The following is a 14879-nucleotide window of genomic DNA, read 5'->3' as shown; positions in this document are numbered from 1 at the left end:
GCCACGGTAATGGCAAGCATTTTTCTAGTTGTAAAATTCTTTGGTATGGATTGGTTGCTATTTGTCTTTAATACTGATTATAGTATGTATGCAATTTTTTTCTAAAAAGAGACGATTTAAAGTAATATGCTAAAATTCCTTTTTAAAGGTGCGCCTAGCTGGCTCAGTCTGTAGAGCATGAGCATGCAACTCTTGATTTTGGGGTTGTAACTTCGAGCCCCATGTTGGGTGTAGAGATTACTTTTTTAAATTTTTATTATTTTTTAGTATTTTATTTATTTGAGGACAGAGAGAGAGCACAAGCAAGGGGAGTGGCAGGCAGGAGACGGAGGCTCCCCACTGAGCAAGGAGCCTGATATGGGACTCAGTCCTAGCACCCTGGGATCATGACCTGAGCCTAAGGCAGACACTTAACCAACTGAGCCACCCAAGCATCCCGGATGTGGATACTACTTAAAAGTAAAAACAAAATCTTTAAAAAAAAAAATCCTTTTAAAAATTCTGAATTGCAGCAGTTCATAGTATTTTAAATATGTTGTTTATTTTATTTTATTTTTTTTTTAAAGATTTTATTTATTTATTCGACANATGTTTTCTTGGCAGCCTTACTTGTGATACCTGGCAGATACTTTTAGTGGATTTTCCAATTACTGTAATTACCTCATATATTTAGATGTCAGGTGAACTGATTGGCAGTGCTGAACTGAAAAATAGAGTTGAATTTTTTTTTTAAAGATTTTATTTATTTATTTGGCAGTGAGAGAGACAGCCAGCGAGAGAGGGAACACAAGCAGGGGGGGTGGGAGAGGAAGAAGCAGGCTCCAAGCGGAGGAGCCTGATGTGGGGCCAGATCCCAGGACCCTGGGATCACGCCCTGAGCCGAAGACAGACGCTTAACGACTGAGCCAACCAGGCGCCCCAGAGTTGAATTTTTAAGACCAATTACAATGGTTCTGTTTTAGTAATTGGATTTTATAAATGAAGGGCTTTAATTTCTACTTGGAATAGAAGAGATTTATTGTGGGTACATATTTTCTGCATACACAAATAAGAATATACAATATATATTAGAGATGAGTTTATATTATACTCTTCCAGCTACTAAAAGGCTGAAGCTATATAGTTATTTACTAGAAATTATATATCTTTTAGAGTGAAAAGTAATTTCCTTAATATTAGGATCTGTATTGAATGAAAAAAAACTATAATGATATATACCCAAACATACTTAGATTCTTTAAGTATTTGAGAATAGGTACACCATCTGTAAGGGGAGTCTTAGGATTTACATAGAGATTATTTATGACTTTAATTAACTTTATCTTAGCTTCCTTAGATTAAGAGCAAACACCAGACTATGAAACAGATTTTATATTGATGAGTTGACTTAATCAAGATGGTAGTTATAGAATCATATTCTCCTTAGAAGTTACAGCTGGTATGTTAGTTATCTAACTATTAATTATTCCAGCATGTTTAGTTTCTTTTTTTTTTTTTTTTTAAAGATTTTATTTATTTATTCAACAGAGAGAGACAGCCAGCGAGAGAGGGAACACAAGCAGGGGGAGTGGGAGAGGAAGAAGCAGGCTCATAGCGGAGGAGCCTGATGTGGGGCTTGATCCCATAATGCCGGGATCACGCCCTGGGCCGAAGGCAGACACTTAACTGCTGTGCCACCCAGGCGCCCCTGTTTCTATTATACTTAAGATAATAATGCAATTATGAATAGCAAAGGTTACTTTATTTCCACTATAAAGTAGAACCAGAAGAGGGCACTGTTATGCTATCTTTAGTAGGTGAAGCAATTGTGTCAGAAACTATTCTGACAACTAATCATGCAGTGATTCATTTGTCAACTATCTATCCAGTCATTTAGCAAGTATTTATTGTCAGTTTTAGGCCAAGGGGTACAGATAAAAACAAAGTGAATGCCCTTCTCAAGCTTACATTCAAATAGTCTGAGATTGTACAAATGACGTAGGACATCAAAATGATTTTTATGTTTTGCAAATCCTATTGTCTGTACAGTTAATGTTTGCAAATGGGGGTAAGAGAATAAATAGGGGAAAAAATCCAAAATTTTTTCTAAATATACAGCATATTCTCTATATTGCTATTTCTATAAACTCTCACTTCAAGGTTCTCAAAATCATAAATAGTAATACTTAACTAGTAAGGGTTAGAAAGAGATGAATACAACTAAATTTGCACTTCTCAGACTATTTCCTTCTTTATATGTATGGTTATTCAAGATATAGATACCTATATCTTACTGATGGAATACTGAAGCATACTTTAATTCTATTAGTTGTTCTTCTCATAATGTATTTTAAATTAGCCTAAAATGTACTGATGTCTGATACTACAAAAGAATATATGTAGCATATATAAATTATAAAGCATAATCATCCAGTGAGTATGTGTTGAACCTACCACTCAAGAACTTGAATCTTTAAAATCCCTCATGTTCACCTGTGTGCTTCTCTCCTGCTTCTCTCCTCTATCCCTGTTGCCTGCCCCCCAAGAAGTGATGATTAGTTTTTATTTTTTATCATTTGCTTTTTTAAGAAATATATTTTTGGGGGGCGCCTGGGTAGCACAGTCGTTAAGCGTCTGCCTTCAGCTCAGGACATGATCCCGGCATTCTGGGATCGAGTCCCACATCGGGCTCCTCCGCTGGGAGCCTGCTTCTTCCTCTCCCACTCCCCTGCTGTGTTCCCTCTCTCGCTGGCTGTCTCTCTGTCACATAAATAAATAAAATCTTTAAAAAATATATATTTTCTGATATTTTTAAAATCCATAAGTGTCACTAAGTTTTGCTTGGTTAATTTTATGAGTGGTATCATGCTGTATGTCATATTCTAGAACTTGTTTTTTGTGTTAATATTTTCAAGATTCAACCATGTTTTGGGGTATAGATATAGATCATTCCTTTTCAGTGCTATATGCTATTCCATTATAGGGATATACCACAATCTGTTAAATCCATTTTATTTTCACTTGATGAGTATTTAAGTTTTGATTTTTGCTCTTATGAACATTCTTGTCTCTTGGTAAATGCAATAAAGAGTACTATTCTAGGTATAAAGCTAAAAGTGGAATTGTTGGACCCATAGGGTATACTGAAATTCAGTTTTGTAAGGTAGTTCTATATTGTTCTCCACAGTGCTTATATCCGTTTACTTTCCAGCAGCAGTGCTTCAAATGTCTCATTGATTCCCATCCCTCAGACTTACTAATTTTTGCCAGTTTTACTGAATTAAAAATATTTATTTCATTGTGATTTTAGTATGTCTTCTTCTGGTTACTAAAGAGGATGAATATCTTTCTGTATATTTATTGGCCATTTGCATTTCCTCTTTCATGAACTCACTGCTCAAGTCTATCCATCCCCCCATTTTTCTTTTTAATTAAAAAAACTTTTTATATTGAGATAAAAGTGTCTATATTAGTTTCAGGTGTACAATGATGATTCCGTATTTGTATATTTTGCAAAATGGTCACCACAGTAAGTCTAGTTAACACCCATCACCATACATAGTTACAGGTTATTTTTTTCTTATGAGAACGTTTAAGATTTATTCTCTTAGCAACTTTCAAATATGCAGTATGGTATTAGCTATAGTCATCATGCTGAACATTGCATTCACATGACTTATTTATTCTATAACTGAAAGTTTGTACCCTTTGATTCCCTTCACCCTTGTTTCCCACTCACTGCTCCCCTGCCTGTGCCTGTTCTCTGTATCTATGAACTTGGTTTTTGAACTTGAATCCTACCATATTTGACTTTCTCTGTCAGACTTATTTTAGTTAGCATAGTTCGCTCAAGGTCCATCCTGTGTTATAAATGGCAAAATTTCATTCTTTATGGCTAAGTAGTATTCCATTCATTTGTCAGTGGGCACTTAGGTTGTTTCCATGTCTTGGTTATGGTAAATAATACAATGCTATGGTGAACATAGGGGTGCATATATCTTTTTGAATTTGTGTTTTCATTTTCTTCAGAAAAATATGTAGAAGTTGAATTGCTAGATTATATGGTAGCTTGTTATTAACTTCTGGAGGACCTTCCATACTGTTTTCCATTGTGGCTACAACAATTTACAGTCCCACCAACTGTGCACAAGCAGTCAGGTTTCTCCATATCCTAGCCAACACTTGTTATTTCCTTTCTTTTGATAATAGCCATTCTGATAGGTGTGAGAAGATAGCTCATTGTGGTTTTGATTTTCATTTCCCTGATGATTAGTGGTGTGAAGCATCTTTTCATGTACCTGTTGGCTATTATTTCTTTGGAAAAATGTTTATTCAGCCCTTCTGCCCATTTTAAGTCAAATTGTTTGTTTTTTGCTGATGAGTTGTATAAGCTCTTGATGTATTTTGGACATTAACCCCTTATCAGATATATCACTTGCAAGTATTTTCTCCCATTCAGTAGGTTGCCTTTTCATTTTGTTGATGGCTTCCTTTGTGGTGCGGAAGCTTTTTAGTTTGATGGAGTCCTATTGTTTATTTTTGCTTTTGTTGCCTCTGCTTTAGGTGTCAGATTTAAAAAGCCATCATCAATTCTGATGTCAAGGAGCTTACTGCCTGTGTTTTCTTTCAGGAGTTTTAGGGCTTCAGGTCTTATATTCAAGTCTTTGATCCATTTCGAGGTAATTTTTTAACATGATGTAAGATAGTGGTCCAGTTTCATTCTTCTGCATGTGGTTGTCCAGTTTCCCCAGTACCACTTATTGAAGAGACTACCCTTTTCCCCATTGTGTATTCTTGGCTCTTTTGTCATAAATTAATTTGACCGTATATGCATAGGTGTATTTTGGGGCCCTCTGTTCTATCTATTGTGTCTTGTTTTTATGCCAGTACCATATCGTTTTGATTACTTCGATTATTGTTTTGCTTAGCTCTTTTATAGTTTGAAAGCGGAGAGCATGATGCCTTCAGCTTTGTTCTTTTTGTTGTTGTTGTTTTAAAGATTTTATTTATTTATTTGACAGAGAGACAGCTAGCGAGAGAGGGAACACAAGCAGGGGGAGTGGGAGAGGAAGAAGCAGGCTCCCAGCAGAGGAGCCCGATGTGGCTCGATCCCAGGACCCTGGGATCATGTCCTGAGCCAAAGGCAGACGCTTAATGACTGAGCCACCCAGGTGCCCTGCAGCTTTGTTCTTCTGTTTCAAGGTTATTTTGATTATTCAGGGTCTTTTGTGGCTCCATATAAATTTTAGAATTTTTTGCTCTGTTTCTGTGAAAAATGCCATTGGAATTTTAAAAAAAAATTTTTTTTAAGATTTTATTTATTTATTTTAGAGAGTTCATGTGCAACCTCGGGGAGGAAGAGAGGGGGAGGGAGTGGGGAAAGAATCCCAAGCTCAACGTGGAGCCTGATGTGGGGCTCAATCTCATGACCTGAGCTGAAACCAAGAGTTGGACACTTAGCCGACTGAGTCACCCAGGTACCCTGTCATTGAAATTTTGATAGGGGTTACATTGAATCTGTAGGTTGCTTTGGGTAGTATGGACATTTTAACAATATTAATTATTCCAGTCTATGAGCATGGAATACTTTTCCATTTATTTGTGTCTTCTTCAATTTCTTTTATCACTGTTTTATTGTTTTCAGTGTACAGATCTTTAATCTCCTTGGTTAAATGTATTTCTAGGTATTTTATTAATTTTGATAGATCCCTTAATTTTCCTGTTGTCTTTTTCCAGTTGATATACAGGGTTATTATTATTTTTTAACATACTCTAGATTCCAACCCTTTGTTAATTATATATGTTGCAAATATCCTGTTCTTCTTTTTAAATTTTTATGGTACCTTTTGATTAAAATCTTAATTTTAATATGGTGGAATTTATCAGTTCTTTCTATTTTGGTTAATGCTCTGTTGTGCCTTTTTAAAGGAATCATTCCCTACCCCAAGTTTATGAAGATACTCTTTTTATATATTCTTCTAAAAGGTTTTAAGTTTTGCTTTTTACATTTATGTCTTTAATTTTCATAAAACTATTTCTTTGCACACGGTATGAGGATAGGGACCTAATTTTCCAATACTCAGTTTTCCTAGTATCATTAATGGAGTAGTCTTTTTTATCCGTACCTCTTTTGCATGTCTAGGCTCAACATATGCATGGGTTTGATTATGAGAGCTCTCTGTTACGTTCTTTAGGTCAGTGTGTCTCTTCCTACGTCAGTACCATACATATTTAATTTTACTAATAATTTTTAGGAATTAAATGGATCTTGGATTTAGTAACCAAAGGAGCTGCCATTTACTTTATGATAATGAAGTTTCATAAAAATATAAAATTTACTGATGGGTTCCTTCAGCAAGATTCTGTTGAACACCTTTACTATGCCAGAACCATACCAGGACTTGAGGATTTATGGAAATATAAGGCAGACAAAACTCTCTTCCCTTGTGGAACTTACAGTCTAGTGGAGAAGGCAGATAATAAACAAACAAATGATATAATTTCAGACAGGGATAAGAGCTACAATGAAAATCATGTTTGATAAGGTGATAGATTATAATTGTGGCAGAGTGCACAATAACCAAAAATTTATAAATTGTATTATATTAAAATTAAGAGCTTATTTATCACAGGTACCATGAAGAGTTTTTCTGAAAAGATGATATTTGAACACAGACAGCAAATGATGCGAGGGGTCAATAGTGTGAACATCTGGGGTGGGAGTTTTCCAAGTAGATGGAACCAGAGATTTAAAGGCCCAGAGCCTGGGGCAAAATGGCATGTTTTGAGGAATACCAAGAAGGCCATTATAGCTAGAGCCAAGTGACTAAAGAGGAGAGTAGTAGAGAATGAGGTTGGAAAGGTAAGCAGGGGGCCAGCCACTTTTGAGCTCTTATGCCATGGAATTTATTGCAAGTATAATAGCCATTTATGGTATTTCTGCATGGTGTAAATCTGATTCATGATTTACAAAGATTGTTCAGGCTTCTACGTAGAGAATGAATTCTACACAAGCAAGGAGTGAGGCAGTAAGTCTGGAGACCAGGTAAAAATCTGTTGCTATGATCCAGTGGAAAAGCAATGGTTGGCTTAGAACAGGGTGGTAGTTGTGGAAGTGGGGAGAAGTAAAAGGATTCCAGATAAATTTTGAAGGTAGACTACAAAGATCCCACAGATGAATTGGATGTGAAGCATGAAAGAAAAAGGAAAAATAGGAGAATATATCTAAGGTTTCTGACCTGAGAAAGGGGGGAGGAGAGTAGTAATTCCACTAACGGAGATGCAGGAGAGGCAGGTTTGGAGGATAAGCAGAATCAAGAATTATACTCTGGATAAATTTGAGATGCCTATTAAGGAATAGAGGTATTATAAGGCAGGCAGTTGAACAGGAGTTTAGTTCAGGAAGAGATACAAATTCAGGAGTGTATAGATTCTTTTTTTATGGACTTGATGGGACTATACATTTTTTATTTCTTGGGTGTGAAGTGAAAGTTTTTTTGAATTTTTACATTGAAATGTATAGAGCTAAAATATCATTCTTTAACTTTAGCACAGTGGGACACAATTTGAATTTAAAGCAACTGATTTAAAAGATATGGTGATAAAAATGTGAATGTGAAATTCCAGTTAAGTTAAAAATTAAATCTATAGTGAAGACAGAATCATTCTCCCTCAAGATAAAGCTAAAGTTTTTACAGGCAGAAAGCACAGAAACATAAAATGGAAGGACATGGAGACCCTAGGGCACTGTTTATTTGGTGTCAATTTGCCCTTTTCCTTTGTTGAATGTGTTTCTTTTATGTCCTCTCTGCAACTGGGCTTCGCTCATCTTTATTAGTAGCTTGGTCAAATAGGTAAATAACAACCTTAAACACTACCTAAATTGATTTTTGGGCAGCAAGCTTTTAAGAGATTAGGCTTTGGAACGAAATGCTTCTGAGTTAGACATCTTACCTCTATTACATAGTCTTAGGCAGGACAGTCTCTGAATGAACCTCAAGTTTTCTAATCTCTAAAATGGAAACCATACTTACTTTTTATGAAAATTAGAAATTTGAGTAGAAATTCTAGTGAATGTAAATATTGTATGCTGCTACTAATTTTTATTTTTTCTGATTACTAATGATGGCTGATTATCTTCATATGTTTATTAACCATTTGTATTTCCTTTATGAAGTGACTTTGTCTCTTGTTTATTGCTTTATTGGCAAATACAGTTAATAGAACAATGAAAAGTCCATAGTAACCTTGGAGTACCTTTCATTATCAGTTGACTACGTATTTTCATTTTTACAATGTCTATATTTTGTGTAATTTGACTCATGCATACCTATCAGTTTCTCTTGGGTTGATGGCAAACTACATGTAACAGAAAACAAAGCAATTATGCAAACCAAAGTATGGAGTTGGTAAAATGAATATAACCATTGAGGCTCTTTCAGTCTTAGTTCTATTCCATGTTATTAACTGTGCCATTTTGTAAATCTATAACATAGGTACTAATTCTTTTTTCCTTTTTCCTTGAGCTGTGGTAGCAAACAGTGACGAATCTCAACTTCTGACACCAGGAAAGATGAGTCAGCGCCAAGGGAAAGAAGCTTACCCAACGCCAACCAAAGATTTGTATCAGCCATCTTTTAGTCCAGCAAGTCCTCATAGTCAGGGTAAGAAATTGTGCTTTTAATTTTGTTGTTGTTGTTGTTGCTTAAAGGGGAGAATGACATTTTAGGTCTGCCATAACTTTTTTCTTTGTAACTGTTTGGTTGTATAGTGTTTTTTTATTTGTTTTGGTCATCCATTATATTCTTGAAATGAGTTTATTTTCCTTTAGAGTGCTTTTAATTCCTCTTCTATTCTCCACTGTACTTGGTTATTTACACTTTTCTTCTAATTGAGTGATTCTCAAACTTGGTGGTCTCAATACTGCTTTACAATGTGAAAAAGTATTGAAGACCTGAAAGAACTTTTGCATGGATTAACCTATTGATATTTATTGTAAATTAGAATGAAGAAATTTTAAAAATGTTTAAATTAATTCATCTAAAATTATAATAAACCCACTACAGGGTCAATATGAATAACATTTTTATTAAAAAAAAACTATGTTCCTCCTTCCCTTTTCCTCAAAAAAAAAATTGAGAAGATTGGTATTCTTTTCCCCCTGGTTGCTCAGCTTTGGACTTTTGACATTTGGGCTGGATAATTCTTTGTTGTGGGGGCTGTCTTGTGATATTTAGCAGCATCTTTGGCCTCTACCCACTAGATGATAAAGGCACTTTCTCCAGTTGTATACAATCAGAAATAACTCTAGACTTTGCCAAATGTCCCAAATTGTCTTTGGTTGAGAACTACTGTCATACAATTTTTGCAAATCTCTTCAATATCTAGCTTAAGAAAAGACACCTGCATTTTCAGATCTGCTTCAGCAATTCATCTGTTATTATGTGATGATTTGATTGAAGCATATGATTAAAGTCCAGCCTTATGTAGTCAGAAAAAGGAGGATTACATTAATGGCTTTATACATAATTGCAGATAGTCTTCTTTGATACTACACCAAAATTTGACAAGTGGTAGTTTCTTAAATATTGGTTGCAAAATGGAATCTGAAACATATCGATAATCTTTTCATACTCTCTTAAGTCCATTGATCTATGTTGAACTTTGAATGGCTCTTTACTCATGCATGAGCTTTTAACATCATGCATTAATCATTTGGAAAGTAATTGCTTACGGAATTATGCAGATCTATTAAGTGTTGACACATTTTAAAATACAATGCAAAGGGGCGCCTGGGTGGCACAGCGGTTAAGTGTCTGCCTTCGGCTCAGGGCGTGATCCCGGCGTTATGGGATCGAGTCCCACATCAGGCTCCTCCACTGTGAGCCTGCTTCTTCCTCTCCCACTCCCCCTGCTTGTGTTCCCTCTCTCACTGGCTGTCTCTATCTCTGTCAAATAAAATCTTAAAAAAAAAAATACAATGCAAAGATGTGCTTTATGCATACTTCTCTTGTCATACAGAAATTAAAACCATGTGTACTCCAGGTTTAAGATTAATAATTTTTACTGTTTCATCAAGAACATCTATAAGTGAAACTGGCCTTTTACTTTAAGTGCATGGCAGTGAAGAAATAGTGACTACTACAGGTTGGTGCCTCTACCTTGATTTGTGGTAAGGTGCCAGCAGTTTTACCCAGCATTGCTTTTGTACCATCAGTACAAATGTCAGATGTGGTGCAAATGTACCATCAGTGAAAATGTATTATGTTTTGACCTTGCAGACTCTCTAAAAGAGTCTTGGGGACTCTTGGATTATGGACCTCACTTCCAAATTCGTAACTGATAAATTTTGTGTATTGAATTCTGTTTCTTAGTAAAGTTTATTTGATCAAATGCTTTGAACTCTTGCAGTACTACAGTAGTATGGTGGAAAGACTTAAAACAGAGCACTTAAATTTGGTGTTTGAAAGCTAATATACACTTATGTGTCTGTTTTTATACCAATACATACTGTTTTGATTACCATAGCTCTGTTTATAGTTTGAAACCAGGGACCGTGATGCCTTAAGCTTTGTTGTTCTTTTTCAGGATTTTTTGATTATTCAGGGTCTTTCGTGTTTCTGTACAAATTTTAGAATTTTTTCTATTTCTGTGAAAAATGCCACTGGAATTTTTTTTTAAAGATTTTATTTCAGAGAGAGAGAGCATGCGTGAGGGGTTGGGAGGAACAGAGGGTGAGGGAAAGAGAGAGCAAAGAGAGTCCCAAGCAGGCTCCACTCAGCAGACGTTATCAAATACTTTAAAAAATTTAATTTAGAGTCTTAACTATCACAATATCTTTGTATAATTAGTCAGGCTTTGGTCTTCTGACTTTATCATTTTTTAAAGATTTTATTTGAGAGAGAGGGAGAGAGCATGCATGTGCACACAAGCTAGGGGGAGAGGCAGAGGGAGTGGGAGAAGCAGACTCTGACTGAGCAGGGAGCCCAGCACAGTGCTCAATCCCAGGATCAGGACCTGAGCTGAAGGCAGCTGCTTAACTGAGTGAGCCACCCAGGTGCCCCAATGGTGTTGTGACTTTATGAATTATTCTTTGAAAGTAGGATTAATTACTTCTTTTTAGATGAATATTAGTTGGTAAAAAGTAAGTTACATGATCATTTTCTGCTTTATTTCAGTGGAAAATGCTTTTCTAGTCAGCTGTTTGTCGGAAAATTTTTATTTACCATTGTTGGAACTGGAAAAGCTATATAAAAACAAAAATAATTACTTTGTTAACATTTATTGTATAGTTGTTGAATATATTTTGGAAAGTTAACATTTTTGTTGCCAAAATGCTTTTCGAAGCTTGAAAGTGGATATGTGGTACACACTCGTATAAATAACCTTCATTAAGATAAAATTCTCTGAAAGAATGTAGCTTATGTGGCTTTTCCATTCTGTGTGCCACAATTTTGACTGTAGTAGATTCATCTAATTCATGTATCTGCGTACTAGAATATTTAGAGGAATTCTTTAACTTGGGACTTAAGCAAAAAAAAGGTTAGTTACTAATAATTAAAACTACCCTCATTTATATTTATCATGAACATTTTCAGGCAAACAGAATTTGAGAGAAAATAGTACAGTGAACACTAATATACCCATTAGGTAGATTTAAGAAATTTTTAACTGTTTCTTGTATTTGTTTCATTTATTTGAGGGTGAGGCTGGAATATTTAGAGTAAGTTATAGACCTCATGATATTGTACCCCAAAATACTTAATGCAATTAAAAACATTTTCTTACATAACCATTAACGTCTCTATTTAACAGAATTAGTGATAATTACTTAATATAGGCTAATACCTAGTCCATATTCAGATTTCCCCAATTGTTCCCACATCTTTTTACAGTTGGCTTATTACAGTAGGCTGATCCAAGAAAGGTTCATAGATTATATTTGGTTGTTATGTCATTATATTTCCTTTAATCCCAAAGAGTCTCCTTGTTTACTTTTATTTTCTCTTGTTGCTTTTGACTTTTTTTATAAAACTGGATCAGTGTTCCTATGGAATGTTTGACCTTTTACATTTAATCACCTTCTTGAAGGATTATTTAATTTGTTTTTCTATCTTGTATATATTCTGTAAACTGGAAGTTAAGTGCAACATTGATTACATGCAGGTTGAACATTTATGGCAAGATTATTTTGTAGGAGATGTGTACTGTGGGAGAATGTATGCTGCATCACATGGGAATTCACTTAATGTTTGATTGTCCCACTGTTAGTGACTTAAGATTGATCAGTAGGTTCAGGTGGTGACAGCACTGTCCTCTTCATTGAAAGTTGCATTCTTTCTCCTCTTCTGACCTAAAAGTAAAATAGATCTAGTTGGCAGCTGATAAATAGTCTTTTCCCCATCAAGTTTTTCTTTAAAGGTGTAAGCACCCTTTGATGACCATTTAATCAGTTAAAATATTAAGGGTTGAAAAAATGGTGATTTTCTAATTCTGTCATTCTTTTTACATTTGTTACTAAAATTTTTCTGTAAAGAAGAGATCTTAATTGTTGTAGAGTTACTTGGTAAACACTGAAATATAGTTCCTATAGGAAAGGCAGGATAAATGGTTGTTTCCTCCTGAGAACCCGTTTTTATATTAAAGAGATGATATAAAGTCTTTTTCCAGTGGTGACACATAAATTTTTTTGTCCTTTAAAATTTTTTTAATATGATAAAGAACTCATACATTTTAATATATTCATTGTATTTCAATCATTGGTTTTAAAATGAAGATAATAGTAGTACCTAGCACATAAGATTTTTATAAGGCTTAAAATGTTAATACATGTAAAAAGCCTAGAACATAGCTTAGTAAATAATAACTATTCATGACAGCTGATTAATAAATAACTATTATTACTATTACTATTATTTTAAATAAATGATTCTGTTTGGGTTGAAAGCTGATATTTCAGTTGTTGCTGTACTTCAGCATCTTACAGAGGCTCACTTAGAAATTCTTTTAACATGGATGGCCCATGTAAACCTCCAATTTTTGCATTTAAAGCAGCTGCAGTGTCAGTTATATCTTGATTTGCACCTTAACATTCCTGCATTAATTATGGATAAATTAATATTTGTGGAGTGAATTACATACTGAATGTTCTTATTTATTAAAGTCAACCTGTTGGCTTTGTGTAATGCAAAATATCTCCCTCTGGTTTAACTACTGAAATTCTGTATCATAGTTTCCAGCTGTCAAATTTGCTTAAAATAAGATATATCAATTAACTTAAAAAAAAAAAAAGATCTGTTTATTTATTTTAGAGAGAGCGAGAAAGAGTGTGTTCATGAGTAGGGTAAGGACAGAGAGAGAGGGAGAGATATAATCTCAAGCCGACTCCCCGCTGAGACGAGCCCCACACAGGGCTGGATCTCACAACCCTAAGATCATGACCAGAGCTGAAACCAAGAGTCAGATGCTCAACGGACTGAGCCACTCAGGCGCCCCTATATCCATTAACTCTTGATTATGATGAGGATAAACTGCTGGAGGAGATTAACAAATGTCCTGTGAACCTCTTTGAATTAATTGTCTACCATGTCTCAAATACTCTTGCTTAGTATTATCAGCTTCTGAATGGAAAGAGTTAAGAGTTCCAGAAACTTACTGATGGTAATAATGACTAATATTTAATGATGCTCTTTATGTCTCTAAGAGCTTTTTACACGCATTAGTTCCTGGGATTCTTGCAAGAACCTTATGGTGTATAAATCATTTTCCCTGTTTCACAAGTGAGGAAATTGAGCAATTGGTAAGGATAATTTCCTTGCCCCAGTTCACACAATTAATATATGATAGAGTTCAAATTTGAACCTAGGTATGATTCCAGAACTTGTTTTTTTATTGTTGTTTTAGTTTCAGTGAATTAGTCATTAGGTATTTTGAGGCTTAAATTTTCTAAACTTTTAACTTCGGCTCCTGTGTCTTTTGATAGAACCCCATTATGTGTAGAGTGCTTTCTGTGGAGATTTTGATTTTTTTTTTTTTTTTGAGGAATATGTAACAGTGCAGTTATGGAGTCAGGTGGTGAGTATATGTTTTACTTTATAAGAAATTGGCCAAACTAGTTCCAAAGTAGTTGTACCATTTTATATTTCTATTAGCAGCATATGAACATTTCAGTTGCTCCATATTCTCAACCTTTTTTATTTAGCCATTCTAGTGAGCGTGTAGTGGTATCACATTGTGGCTTTAATTTGCATTTCTCTTAAAACTAATGATGTATATCTTTTCACATACTCATTGGCCACTGGTATATTTGAAGTGTAAGTTCAGAGTTTTTACCCATTTAAACAACTGGTGTGTTTATCTTATTAGTGAGTTTTAAGAGTTCTTTGTATATTTCAGTATCATACTTTGCTAGCTGTGTGTATTGTATTTGCTTCAAGGTTTTGGCATACGTTTTCATTGTACAAATGATTTCTTTCAAAGAGCAGATGTTTTTTAATTTTGATGAAGCCCAGTTTATCATTTTTTACCCTATGATTCAAGCTTTTTTTCGCCTCTCTCTACTAAAGAAATCTTTGTGTACCTTAAAGTTGCAGAGAACGTTTTCTGTGATCTCCTCCAGAAGTGTTACAGCATTAAGGCTCTGATCTCTCTTTATTTTCATTCTTACTCTTACATATTAAGCCAGGTCCTTATTTCATACCTATGTTACATAGTACCACACCCTCCTAATTCTGTTAGGAATTTGCCCTCCAGTATACCAGTTGCATCTTTCTTTCTTTTTCTTTTTTTAAAGATTTATTTTGGAGAAAGAGTGTGTGTGTGTGTGTGTGTGTGTGTGTGTGTGTGTGTGTGTGCATGTGTGTGCGCGCGCGCGTGTGTGCAAGTGGAGTGAGGGGCGGAGG

General features: G+C 34.9%; 1 protein-coding gene across 8 annotated transcripts in view; it reads left to right on the top strand.

Moving 5' to 3' along the window:
* Positions 1-14879, top strand: part of OSBPL8 (oxysterol binding protein like 8) — a 159715-nt gene that overhangs the window by 76035 nt on the left and 68801 nt on the right. For 6 of the 8 annotated variants that reach the window (XM_011226764.3, XM_002920648.4, XM_034644532.1 and 3 more), the window contains one exon: positions 8505-8642. In XM_011226764.3, the coding sequence (XP_011225066.1) occupies positions 8505-8642 (138 nt within the window). The remainder of the gene's footprint in view (positions 1-8504; positions 8643-14879) is intronic. The other 2 variants (XM_034644534.1, XM_011226768.3) reach the window with 1 other exon arrangement.

Source organism: Ailuropoda melanoleuca, chromosome 15 (assembly GCF_002007445.2).
Source record: "Ailuropoda melanoleuca isolate Jingjing chromosome 15, ASM200744v2, whole genome shotgun sequence".
NCBI classification, from domain to species: domain Eukaryota; kingdom Metazoa; phylum Chordata; class Mammalia; order Carnivora; family Ursidae; genus Ailuropoda; species Ailuropoda melanoleuca.
This window is presented reverse-complemented; position numbering and strand designations above follow the sequence as displayed.